The 12,276-nt window shown below is 70.3% G+C and overlaps 2 protein-coding genes across 3 annotated transcripts; one reads left to right on the top strand and one right to left on the bottom strand.

The window, feature by feature from the left end:
* The first annotated feature begins 1,439 nt into the window (after window positions 1–1,439).
* Window positions 1,440–8,003, top strand: HOOK2 (hook microtubule tethering protein 2). 2 transcript variants are annotated; one of them, XM_054807852.1, is made up of 22 exons: window positions 1,441–1,603; window positions 2,035–2,120; window positions 2,273–2,345; window positions 2,576–2,626; window positions 2,741–2,873; window positions 2,946–3,013; window positions 3,309–3,371; window positions 3,553–3,633; window positions 3,803–3,960; window positions 4,117–4,257; window positions 4,360–4,561; window positions 5,238–5,348; window positions 5,469–5,556; window positions 5,745–5,814; window positions 5,898–6,011; window positions 6,110–6,176; window positions 6,296–6,327; window positions 6,435–6,499; window positions 6,682–6,785; window positions 7,154–7,261; window positions 7,354–7,425; window positions 7,604–8,003. In XM_054807852.1, the coding sequence occupies exons 1-22, from the start codon at window positions 1,553–1,555 to the stop codon at window positions 7,745–7,747; spliced, it is 2,082 nt and encodes a 693-aa protein (XP_054663827.1). In that variant the 5' UTR covers window positions 1,441–1,552; the 3' UTR covers window positions 7,748–8,003. The 2 variants fall into 2 exon arrangements, 1 of the variants encoding a protein (XP_054663827.1); XR_008574481.1 differs by lacking the exon at window positions 6,435–6,499 and having other exon boundaries at window positions 1,440–1,603; window positions 7,604–7,668.
* Window positions 8,004–8,087: 84 nt separating this feature from the next.
* BEST2 (bestrophin 2) lies at window positions 8,088–11,502 on the bottom strand. The gene is made up of 9 exons (XM_054807853.1): window positions 11,351–11,502; window positions 11,022–11,116; window positions 10,365–10,598; window positions 9,836–9,990; window positions 9,674–9,751; window positions 9,234–9,386; window positions 9,067–9,147; window positions 8,824–8,975; window positions 8,088–8,375 (listed from the first exon to the last, which is right to left on the bottom strand). The coding sequence occupies exons 1-9, from the start codon at window positions 11,500–11,502 to the stop codon at window positions 8,111–8,113; spliced, it is 1,365 nt and encodes a 454-aa protein (XP_054663828.1). The 3' UTR covers window positions 8,088–8,110.
* Between the last annotated feature and the right edge of the window lie 774 nt (window positions 11,503–12,276).

Raw genomic sequence — 12,276 nt, 5'->3', positions numbered from 1 at the left:
TTCCCTCCCGACTTCTCCTTCCCCGTGAGCAGCCCCTGAGTCACGTGACCCCCGGGGCTCCCCCCGACCCCCCCATGGGGGAAACTGCGGCGGGGGGGGGGGGGTGTTTGACGCAGCCATCTGCCCTCCCCCCCAGCTGTGCCCTCCCCCTGCCAGGAAGTGGCAGGAGCAGGAAATCGGGGGGGGGGGGGGTGGTGTGAAACGGGGGGGGCTGGGGGGGGCTCTCACCCCCACGGGGGGGCCCGGTGAGGTCTCAGGTCCCCCCACCCCCCACCCCAGCTCCTCTCACTTGGTGTCACCTTCGGGTGCCCCAACGGCCCCAACCGCCACCGGACTTTCGGTGTGGGGGACGGGACACGGGCGTCCGGGCCAACCCCCCCCCAGCTAACTGCAAGGTCTGGGGGGACTGGGGGTAACTGGGGGGGACTGGGGGGGACTGGGGGGGTCATGGGGGACGGCAGCAGCCAGGTCCCCGCGGGGTGGGAATTTCCCAGCATGCCCTAGGCTCCCAGTGATGGCAACAGCCTGGGGGGGGCATTGGGACTGGGAGTACTGGGAGGGATTTGGGGCTAGACTGGGGGCACTGGGAGGGGCCTGGGGGTGTACTGGGACATGGTGGTGGGAGAACTGGGATGTGCACAGGGCTGTACTGGGAGTGCTAGGGGGGCATCCAGGGCCGTACTGGATATATATATAACCCCAGGGTTATACTGGGAGCACTGGAGGGGGTCCAGGGCTGTACTGGGAGCACTGGGGGGGGTGCAGGGTTATACTGGGAGCACTGGAGGGGGTCCAGGGCTGTACTGGGAGCACTGGGATACCCCCAGGGTTACACTGGGAGCACTGGGGGGAGTCCAGGGTTATACTGGGAGCACTGGGGGGGGTGCAGGGTTATACTGGGAGCACTGGGATACCCCCAGGGCCGCACTGGGAACCGGAAGTGCCGCCGCGGCGGTACGTGCACGGGGGGGGGGGGGCGCGTTGCCATGGCGACGCCACTGACACGCCCTCCCCCCTCCTCCTCCTCCGCCCGCCACGACACGAACGCCTGCGTCCCCCGGGGACGGTTCCCACCTTCCCCCCCAGCCGGTGACGCAACCAGAGTCACCGAGTTCGTCGCTGACGTCAGCGAAGGCGGCGCCGCCAATCCCGCCCCGCGGGGAGAACGGCTCGGCCTGACCCCGCGCGGCCTCCCCCAGTCTCACACACACACACACACACACACACACACCCCTCCCCGCACCTGGCGGCTGCCGGTCCCCGACGGGGCGGGCCCGGCCGGGCCAGACGGGAGCGGCCGGTGGGGCGGGGGTGGGCGGTGACGCGGCGCTGAGTCACCGGAGGAGGGAACGGAAGGGGCGGTGCTTGGCATCAAGATGGCGGCGGGGGCGGAAAGGGGCGGGGCTAGGAGGTACAGCCGCTCTGGGCGCGACTCTATAGCCCGGGGAGGACAGGCGTTAAAAATGGTGGTGGGGTGCGGCCGGAAGGGGGCGTGGCCAGCAGGTGCGGCCGCTCTGGGCGCGGCTCGGTGCCCTTGGCGGACCGGCCCCGGATGGCGGCCATGGCGGCGGGGCGGGACGTGTGCGGGCCGCTGCTCACCTGGGTAAGGGGGGGCCGGGACCCCCCCCGGACCCCCCGGGACCTTCCCGGGTCCGTGTGACCCCCCCTCGGGGCCCTGTGATTCCTCCCGGGCACCTGCCGGGCCCTTGTGACCCGCCCCCAGCACCCAGTGACACCCCCCCCCCCGGGCGCCCTTTGCCCCCCGTTAATGTGGGGGGGATTACGGGGGGGGGGCAGCCCGCGGGGGTCATTGCTTCCCCGTGCCTGGGGGGATGGTGGTGAGGGTAAAAAAGGGGGGTCCTGTGTGTCCCCCGCAGAGGTTTGGGGGGGGTTGTGCAGGTTTGGAGACTTGGGGGGGGGGGGGGCCAGGACATGAGTTGTCCGTTCTCAGCCCTGAGCGGGTCCGGGGGGGGGCTGTTTTGGGGGTGACCGTGCCCTGACCCCCCCCCCCCTTTGTGCCCCCCCCCCCCCCAGCTGCAGACCTTCGCTCCCCCCTCGCCCTGCAGCTCCCCCCAGGACCTGGCCAGCGGGGTGGCCCTCGCCCATGTACTGCACAGCATGTGAGTGGAGGGGGGGACACACTGCCCCCCACCTTGGGGACACCCTTAGAGCCCCCCTCAGGGGGTCCAGGGTATCCCCCTGGGGTGGGGGGTCAGGGCAGTGTGGGGGGGGAAGGGACCTGATTTTTGGGGACCCCCCCATGTGCCCCCAGCGATGCCTCGTGGTTCAACGAGACGTGGCTGGGCCGGATCCGGGACGACGCGGAGGATAACTGGCGGCTGAAGGTGTGGGGGGGGGCACATTTGGGGTTAGGGGACACTTTGGGGGGGGGGCACACACCCGTGTCCAGTCTGGAGGAGGCGTTCTCAGCGTTATGTCTGCTCTGGGGGGTGAGGAGGGTGAGTTTTGCAGGACCTGAGGCAGGGCCACAGTGTTGGGGGGGCATTTTGGGGTCCCCAGCAGTGGGGGGGGCATTTTGGGGGTCCAGGGGCGTTCCATCTTTTCCCCCCCGCAGGTGAGCAACCTGCGGAAGGTGCTGCAGAGCGTCCTGGAGTACTGGCAGGATGTGAGTGTGCACGGGGGGGGGACACCCAGGCATCCGGACCCCCTGTTTTGGGGTGATGGGGGTCCCACAGATGGGGGGCTGACTCCCCTGGTCCCCGCTCCTGGACTTCCCCAGGTGCTGGGCGAGGCGGTGGCGGAGCAGCATGTCCCTGACGTGGCGCTGGCGGCCCAACGCGCTGACCCGGAGCAACTGGGCAAACTGGTGCGATTGGTGCTGGGGTGCGCCGTGAGCTGCGAGAGGCGGGAAGGTGGGTGCAGCCCCCGCCCCCCCCCCCCCCCGGCCCCCCCAACCCCCCCTAATTCCCGTCTCCCCCTTGCAGAGCACATCCAGCGCATCATGACGCTGGAGGAGTCGGTGCAGCACGTGGTGATGACGGCCATCCAGGAGGTGGGGGTGCTTTGGGGGTCCCCTGGGGGGCTGTTGGGGTCCCCAGGGGGTGTTGGGGACCCTGGGGGGGGTTGGGAGGACAGAAGGGGTTGGAGGTCAATGGGGGTTGAGCTCGGGGGGAGGTATTGGGGCATCTTGGGGGTCTGAGGGTGAATGTGGCCAGAGGGCTCTGTGGGAAGGGTTTGGGGGGGGTGGGTGTTTCTTAGGGGATTTTGGGGAAGCCCTGGGGGTTATGGTGGGGCCTGAAGAACCCCCCCACCCCGACCCCCACTTAATAACTTTTTCCTTTATGCAGCTTTTGGATAAAGAGCCGTCAGAGAGGATGGCGGTGGAGACGTACGGGAACTTCGACATGCAGGTGGGGGGGGTGCAGATCGGGGAGGGGGACGGGGCAAAGCCGGGGTCAGTGGGGGGATAGAGGGAGCCCTGAGCCTGGGGGAGGTTGGGGAGTGCCGGGGCAGGAGGGAGAGCAGTTGGGGGGTTTTGGGGGTGTCTGGGTGCCCCCCCGCAGCACTGACCCCCCCCCTTTCCCTCCACAGTCACGGCGCTATTACTTTCTGAGCGAGGAGCCCGAGGAGGCCGGGGGGCCGCAGCAGCGCTGCCTCGAGCTGGAGCAGCAGGTGGGATCTGGATGGATGGGGGGTGGGGGGGGGTCCCCCAATCGCCTGGGGCACCCAAAGTGGTAACGCTGAGCAGGAGGGGATTCTCTGGTGTCTCATATGGGGGTTGGGTGCACCCCCCACTCACCGGGACACCCCCCCTACCCCGGGTCTTGCTGGCGCGGGGCAGGTGGCGGAGCTGCTGGAGGAGAAGGGCAGCCTGGCGGAGGAGAACCGGGTGCTGCGGGAGGAGAAGGCGCAGCTGGAGGCCGATGCTGCCGGCGCCTCTGCCAAGAAGCTGCTGCTGCTGCAGACGCAGGTGGAGCAGCTGCAGGAGGAGAATTATCGGTAAAGTGCAGATGCCTGGGCCCCTTTGGGGGGGGATGTCCCCAGTTTTTGGGGGCTTGCCCCAGAGAGAACAAAACAGGGTTTGGGGGGGCAAGGGGTGTCCCACCCCCTTGTGCTGTAGGGGGGTCCCCCTGACGCCGGGGTCCCCCTGCGCAGGCTGGAGAGCGGGAAGGAGGAGCTGCGGGCGCGCTGCAGCCGGCTGGAGCGGGAGGCGCGGGGGCTGCAGGCGCGGGCGGAGGAGCTGAGCGGCCTGGCCGGGGAGGCCCGGGCCCTGCGCGACGAGATGGACGTCCTGAGGTGGGCCAGGGTCCCGTGGGGGGACATGGGTGCCCCCCGACCCCGCGGTGTCCTGGGGCGCCCCCGGCGCAGGGGGCCGTCAGCGGTGCCATCATCCGTCAGGGCGTCGTCGGCGCGCGCGGGGCGGCTGGAGGCGGCGGTGGCGGCGTACCGTGGCCGTGCGGCGGCGGCGGGTGACCTGCGGCGTTGGGTGCGGGCGCTGGAGGAACGCCATGCCGCCCAGCTGCGTCGTGCCACCGCGCTGCAGCAACAGCTGGGCCGGGCGCAGGCAGGGTGTGCACAGCTGGAGGCTGCCCGCAGGCAGGTGGGCGGGGCCGTGGGCGGGGCTCCGTGGTGCAGCTGCATGGCACAGCTGGAGTGGGGCAGTGGGCGGGGCTATAGGGAGGTGGGCGGGGCCATGGGGAGGTGGGCGGGGCTCCATGGTGCAGTGGCATGGCACAGCTGGAGCGGGGCAGTGGGCGGGGCTATGGGGAGGTGGGCGGGGCTATGGGGAGGTGGGCGGGGCCATGGGGAGGTGGGCGGGGCTATGGGGAGGTGGGCGGGGCTCCGTGGTGCAGCTGCATGGTGCAGCTGTAGGGCTGGGGCAGTGGGCGGGGCCATGGGGAAGGTGGGCGGGGCTATAATGAGGTGGGCGGGGCTCCAGGGTGCAGCTGTAGTGTGGCTGTGGGCAGTGGGCGGGGCTTGGGGCAATGGGCGGGGCTTGGGGCAATGGGCGGGACTATAGGCTGGTGGGTGGGGCTAAGGGCTGGGGCGGGGCTACAGAGCAGGGTGGGGCCATTGGGCCAAAGCAGCAGGGGGTGTGGCTTCGGGGTGAGGGGCGTGGCAATGCCTACAGGCCCCGCCCCACATGGAGATGATAGGGTGGGGTGAGGCAGCAGAGGCGTGGCCTACAAGGGAGGTGGGCGGGGCCAGGGAAGGGGCGGGGCTGAGGTGGGAGGGTGTGGTCGCGGAGGGGCGTGGTGAGCCGTGGCCCCGCCCAGGTGGAGGAGCTGAGCGGGCAGCAGGCGGAGGCAGCGCTGCAGGCAGAGAAATGGCAGGTGGAGTTCAGGAACCTGCAGGAGAAGTTCGAGGCGCTGAACAAGGAGAAGGAGGTGGGCGGCTGCCGTGTGTCCCCCCCTGGACCTCGGGGATCCCCCTGGGCCCCAGGGTGCCGTGGTGTGTGTTGTGTCCGTCCCCCCCCCCACGCTGACCCCCCTTCCCGGCCCCCGCAGCGGCTGCTGGAGGAGCGGGACGCCCTGCGCGAGGCCAACGAGGAGCTGCGCTGCGCTCAGGTGCAGCAGAGCTGCCTGCGCCAGGCAGGTGGGTGGGGGACGACACGTGGACCCGGGGTGGGGGGGTTACAGACCCGCATACGAGACCCCAGAGAATCCCCGCTCAGGGCAGGGGGGGTGACGGGGGGGGGGGACACAGAGCACTGTCCCCAGGGCGTAGTTTGGGGGTGTCACCTCCTGGCCCCCCCCCCCCCCAACCAGCCATTTTTCCCCCAGATGCGGTGCTGGAGGAGGGCACGGCCCCGGCAGGAAACCTGGCGGCTGAAATCCTCCCTGCGGAGCTGAGGTGGGTGGGGGACCCAGACCCCGACTCCCCCTTCTCCAGACTCCCTGACACCACACACACACACACACACGCACCCCCCCCAGGGAGACGGTGGCACGGCTGCAGCAGGAGAACCAGCGGCTGCAGGCGCAGGAGGCGACACTGCGGCTCCAGCGGGACCAGCTCCAGCGGCAACTGCACGATGCTGATCGGCAGAGGTGGGGAGCTGGGGGACGGCCGGGGGGGGACACGGTGTCCCAAACCACCCCCCTTCAGCACCCCCCCCATCCCTAACACACACACACACCCCCCCCAGATTGGAGGCCACAGGGGCGGCGAAGCGGTGGACGGCACTGGGGGATCAGGGGAACCCCTCTGAGGAGGTGAGTCCCCCCCCAGGTTTCGGGGAGGGCACTGGGGTTTGGGAGGGGGCAGGGGCTCCTCAGGACCCCCAGGCTTTGGGGGTGCCAGGGCCCCCCCTCATCCCTCGTTCCCCCCCCAGTTGTTCCTGCTGGACGACACCCTGGAGGAGCTGTGAGTGGGGGGGGGGGGCAGGGGCTGGCTGGAGCCCCCCGGGCAGGGTGGGGGGATACAGGGCAGCCCGTCCCCAACCTGTCGTGTGTCCCCCCCGGCCCCCCTAGGGAGGAGCTGCCCGAGGCAGAGCTGCACGGGGAGGAGGAGCTGGAGCCACCCGGGGATGGCAGCGGTACGGGGAGGGGGGTCCGGGGGGGGGGGCACAGGGAGGGGGCAGGGGCTGAGCCATGCCTCAGTTTCCCCCAGGAAGGCTGTGGGCCCAGGGGGAGGGGGCAGGTGTGGGCTCCCCTCCCTGGGGAAGGGGCTGGTTTGGGTGCCCCCTGCCCTGATCCTCTCTTCGTACCCCCCCCCCAGGTTTGCGGCGCATGGAGGAGCTGCAGCGCACCCTGCGCCGGAGGGAGGAGGCCCTGCGTGTCCTGGAGCAGCGCTGCCGTCGGCATGCCGGGGGGGCCCGCACGGTATGGGGGCTGGGGACCGCCCCCAGGCTGCGTGGGGGGCACCAGGGGGGCTTGGTGCCCCTCAGGGCTGTTCCGGGGCTCACCAAGAATATCCTACGTGTTCTGGGGGGGGCTCTGGGACCCCTGAGGGCTGCTCGGGATTTAGGGGGGGGTGTCTGGGACCCTCAGCATTTTTGGATGCACGTGGGGGGCCAAGACCCCTTGGGGGGATCTTGGGGGCGGGGGGCAGGACTCTTCTGGGCTGGGGAGGAGCCCTTGGGGGGTCCCTGTTTGGCAGGGCAGAGGGTCTTTGCGGGGGGACACACAGGACCCTGGGGGGGCTCCTCCGTGTCAGGATTCACGGGTCCTGTGCTGTTGGCCCCCCCCAGGTGATGCGAGTGCTGGAGCCGAAGCCCCCGACCCCCGGTGCGGCCCCGGCCCTCCGCGCCCTCCGTAACCAGCTGCAGGAGAAGGACGCCCTGATCCGGCACCTGGAGGTCAGATGGGGGGGTCGGGGGGGGAGCAGGGGTGTCACCAACTCTGGCTTAACCCCCCCCACACCTCGCCTTTCTTCCCCCCCCCCCCCCAGAGCGACTGCGAGCGGAGCCGGGCACAGCGGGAGCGGGAGGAGCGGCTGGTGGTCACTGCTTGGTACAACATGGTGAGCGATGGGGGGGCCGGGGGGCACGGGTATCCCTGGGGGAGTCATAGATACTCCTTGGGGGGGGGGGGGCTGTAAATGGGGGGGAAATGCATCCCCTTGGCGGGGCTGGGGGCCCCACCGGGCACTGTGGGGTTGGGGGGGGGGTGTCTGATACTCAGCTCCCCCCCTCCCCCAGGGCCTGGCGCTCCAGCAGCAGGCGAATGAGGGGGGTGGGACGCGGGGCCCCCCCGGGGGGGCTCAGTCCTTCCTGGCCCAGCAGCGCTTGGCTACAGTTGCCCGCCGCACCCGGCCCCCCCACGGCCGCCCCCCCAACCGCTGACCACGGGGGGCCTGGGGGGGGGCCCCCCCTCAACCCCTGACCTGGGGGGGGGCCCCCCCTTCTCTGGGCTGGTCCCATTTTAGACACTACTGACTCGGTGTTGCCCCCCCAACTCTCTTGTGGGGGGGCAGACCCTGCACCCCACTTTGGGGGGGCTTTTAGCACTTCTATTTTTGTACCCCTTTTCTGCAGGGTGGGGGGGTCCTGTGTCGTCCCCCCCCCCCCAAAAAAAAATCCTTTCAATAAAGCCACAGAACTCAGGGATGGGGGTTTATTCCCGGTGGGGATTCTCGAGGGGCTCGTACAGGGCTGAGCCGTGTTGTTGGGAGCACACACACACGTGTGTTTTGGGCTCCCCCCCCCTTAAACCATGTCATCAACGCTGGGGGGCAGAAGCCAGTGGTCCTGGGGGCTGCTGTCCCCCCCTGCTGCATCCCCCAGGAGGATGGCTGTGTCCCCCCCCAGGCTGTCCCCATCCCCGGGGGGGGCCCCCTCGGAGCCGGCACTGTTCTTGCGGCGGAGCAGGGAGAAACGTTGGGTGAAGGCGCCCGGAGGGGGCCGTGGGGGCGGGTCGAGGGTCTCCCCAATGTCCTCCAGCGGCTGGAACTGCATGTCCTCCTTGGCCAGCCTGCGGGACGGCGGGGGCACCCTGAACCCCCCCGGACCTTGGGCTCACCCCAACTCCCCTCCCCAGGCAGCTGGGGTCACCCCCAACCGCCCCCCAGATGTCGGGGCCACCCTCAGTCTCATCCCCACCCCCCAGGACTGGCTTTGGGGGTGTCCTGGGGGTGGTTTGGGGTCCCTGAGGGAGATAGAGGGCCCTGCAGGGATTTGGGGGGTCCCTGGGCAGGTTTGGGTTTGGGGGGGGTGGAGTGTCTTTTAGGGGGCGGTGGGGAGGTCTTGGTGTGGCTGCAGGGGGTCCAGGGGGGGTGGTTTGGGGGTCCATGGGGTGTGGTGGGGGTTCCTGAGGCCATCTGGGGTTTTGGGGGGCCCCTCCCGGTGGGGTTTGGGGGGGGGAGGCTGTAGGATCTGAGGCAGGGGGTCCCGGGGTGCGCGGGGGTCCTGTCCCCACTCACGCCACGTCGAAGGCGGACCCCCGGAAGGGGGGTTGGCGCAATGGGGCGGCCGCGGCTGTGTAGGGTGCCCGGGGGCTGGCGGCGTCCCAGTACCGGTCCCGCTCCAGCGCCGGCACCTCCCCGTACAGCTCGTCCACCGCCAGCATCGACACCTGCGGGACGGACACCTGGGGGTCCCCCCGTGTTCCTCCCCCCGCTTGGGGACACCAGGGTCCCCCCGCCACGGGAGCGGGGTGGGGGTACCTGGAAGTTGCGGTCGATGAGCGTGTTGGTCTCAAAGTCGTCGTCGTCCTCCCCGAAGGGGTTGATGAGCTGCTCGGCCACCTGCGGCGGGGCCACCGTGTCCCCAGGGATGCTCTGTGTCCCCTGGGCCCCCCACCCCCCGGGGTCCATTTCCCCCCCACACACACCTTGAGCCACCCCACATAGAAGAAAAACTGGAGGAGGGTGAAGACGGGGACCCCCAGGTCCAGCTCATGCCCCGCGTAGCCCTGGGCCGGGTCCAGGAACTGCCGCCCGATCAGGCAGGTGACGAAGAAGGTGTAGACGGCGATGGTCACCACCTGCGACGGGGGGACGGTCACCCGTGTGTGTGTGTGTGTGTCCCCGTGTGCCCTCGTGTCTCTCCATCCCCTTCCTGCCCCCCCAGTGTCCCCCCCATCCCTGTCCCCCTGTGTCCCTCCAGGTCCCTCCCACGTTCCCCCATGTACCCTTGTGTCCCCCCCATCCGTGTCCGTGACCCCCCTGCGTCCCCCCCGTGTTCCTCCAGATCCCCCCCGTGTTGCCCTGTGTCCTCTCCACGTCCCCGTGTCCCCCCCGTGTCCCCCCTTCCCGCCCCCCCAGTGCCCACCTGCGTGTACACCAGTGGGACGCTGATCCAGTCGTAGTGGAAGAGGAGGCTGCAGTGGCCCCGAAAGCGGTTCAGCTCCTGGGGACGGGGGACACGGGGGGAGGTTTGGGGGGGCCTGGGAGAGCCCAGGGGAGTCTGGGGAGATTGGGGGGTGGGGGGTACCTCCATGAGGAGCTTGAGGGCGCAGTCGTCGCGCACACGCCCCTCCCGCCGCGCCTGCCCCGCCAGCGCCCCGAACCAGGCGCAGGGCACCCAGAATTTGTTGTAGGGCGAGCGCAGCCCCTCCAGCCGCCGCCGCTCCTCCCGTGTCAGGAACCCTGCGGGGACAGCGTCATCATTTGCCTCCCCTCCCTGCCACCCGCCAGCCCCCATGACATCACCTGCTGCCCCATGATGTCACCGATGCCCAGCGACATCAGGGTGCCTCGCTAGAGTCACGGAACTGAGGTTAAGGGGAACCTGGTGCCCGGCCTTGAGATGTCCCCATGTTGACATCACTGCCCCCGTAATGACATCACCACCAGCTATACCATTCCCCTCCCCAGTGCGGTGCCCCCGCAGTGACATCACTGCCGCGATGCCCTCCCCCAGGGACTCCCCACCACCCTCCCGCTGGTCCCACCGTTACTGCCCCTGTGGTGACATCACCCCCCCCCCCCCATGAGGTCACAGCATGGTGGTGGGAACGCACCGGCCTCGACGAGGTGGTCAGTGGTGGGGAAGCGTTTGTAGACGGCGGTGCTGACGGCGCGCAGCACCAGCAGCGCGGCCAGGCTGCCATAACGCATCAGGGTGCGGCGCAGGATACGGCCCCGCGCGTCGGCCCCGTGGACGTTTCCCGCCACGGCCACCATCAGCCCGTCCGGCGCCGGGACGCTGCGGAACTGCCCCCACCAGCGCTCCAGCACCAGCGCCACGTAGAAACCTGCGGGACTGGGATGCACTGGGACGCATTGGGACGCACTGGGAGGGACTGGGGGGACTGGAATGCACTGGGAAGGACTGGGGGTACTGAGGAAACTGGGATGCATTTGGAGCACTGGGGGAACCTGGGGAGACTGGGATGTACTGGGGGGACTGGGATGCACTGGGGACACTGTGGGGAGCTGGTAGCACTGGGGGAACTAGGGGGCACTGGGAGTTCTGGGGGGGACTGGGATGCACTGGGGACACTGGGAGCACTGGGAGAAGGCACTGGGGGGAGCTGGGGATGTTGGGAGGGGAACAAGGGGGGGGGCGCTCACAGAGGATGGAGACGGGGATGAGGGTGGGGGGGCTCAGGGGGCGGACTAGTGGCCGGGGGGGGAAGGTGAGGTCCAGGGGGTCCTGGGGGGTCCGGGGCTCTCACCGAGGACGAAGGAGACGGGGATGAGGTTGGCCGACTTGTCGCAGTAGAGCACCAGCTTCTCGAAGAGCCGCTTCTGCTCCTCCGACAGCAGGAACCTGGGGGCGGGGGGGGGGGGGACGACACACGCGGGGGGGGATGACATGGGGGGGGGGGGTGTGTGTGGGGTCACCCTCCCTCCAGCTGCGTCTGTGCCCCCCCCCCCCCGTGTCCCTGTGCGTCTGCATCCCCATGAGCCCCCCACACCCTGTGTGTCCCCCCCCGTGTCCCCAGTCCCGTGACACCCCCCCCCACCCCGTGTCCCCCCTCTGTGCCCCCCCCCCCCCCCGCACCGGTAGGCCAGGCTGAGCCCCAGGTAGGCGGCGAGGAAGAGGAGCAGCTCGCGGTACAGCAGCTTGTAGATGCTCCCGCGCCAGAGCAGCAGCAGCTGCGAGAAGCCCCCGAAGCGAGCGGTGGCCACCCGCGAGGTGTACGTCACCGTCATCGTGGCCCTGGGGACACCCAGCCGGCGTCCTGGGGACGGCGAAACCCTGCGGATGGCGAAACGGGACCGTGGGGACACCTGGATCCTCAGGGGGCACGTCTGGGGGGGGGTGGGGGGTGGTGGCACTGGACTGGTACCTGGGGGGGCACCCACATCTTGGGGACACCCTGGGAACACCCCCCCCACCCTGGGGACACCTTGGGGACCCCACACACACCCTGGGGACACCTTGGGGACACCCTGGGGACACCCCCCCCCCACCCTGGGGACACCTTGGGGACACCCTGGGGACACCCCACACACACCCTGGGGACACCCCCCCCCCCCCCTGGGGACACCTTGGGGACCCCCCACACACCCTGGGGACACCTTGGGGACACCCTGGGGACACCCCCCACACACCCTGGGGACACCTTGGGGACCCCACACACACCCTGGGGACACCTTGGGGACACCCTGGGGACACCCAGCACAGCCTGGGTCCTCCTGAGGACACTGCACCCTGGGGACACCCCCCCCCCCCAAACCCCCCCCTCACCTGCAGGAGACCCAAGCGCGGGGCGGCCACGGCCACTCTGGGGCCACCGTCCCGTCCCGGGGCCTTAAATACCGTCCCGGGGCTGGCCCTGCCCTGGGGCTGGGGGGGGGGGACACACGCCCGGGTCCCCCTGAGGCAGGGGGGTGGGCAGGCCCGACGCCCGGGTCCTTTCCCTGTCACCCCCAGGGAGCGGCCGCTCCGGTCTGGCAGGTCCTGAGCCCACCCCCCTCCCAGGG

This window comes from Grus americana, chromosome 33 (assembly GCF_028858705.1).
Source record: "Grus americana isolate bGruAme1 chromosome 33, bGruAme1.mat, whole genome shotgun sequence".
Taxonomy (NCBI): domain Eukaryota; kingdom Metazoa; phylum Chordata; class Aves; order Gruiformes; family Gruidae; genus Grus; species Grus americana.
Note: the sequence above shows the minus strand (reverse complement) of the source record. Positions and strands in the feature narration are given on the sequence as shown.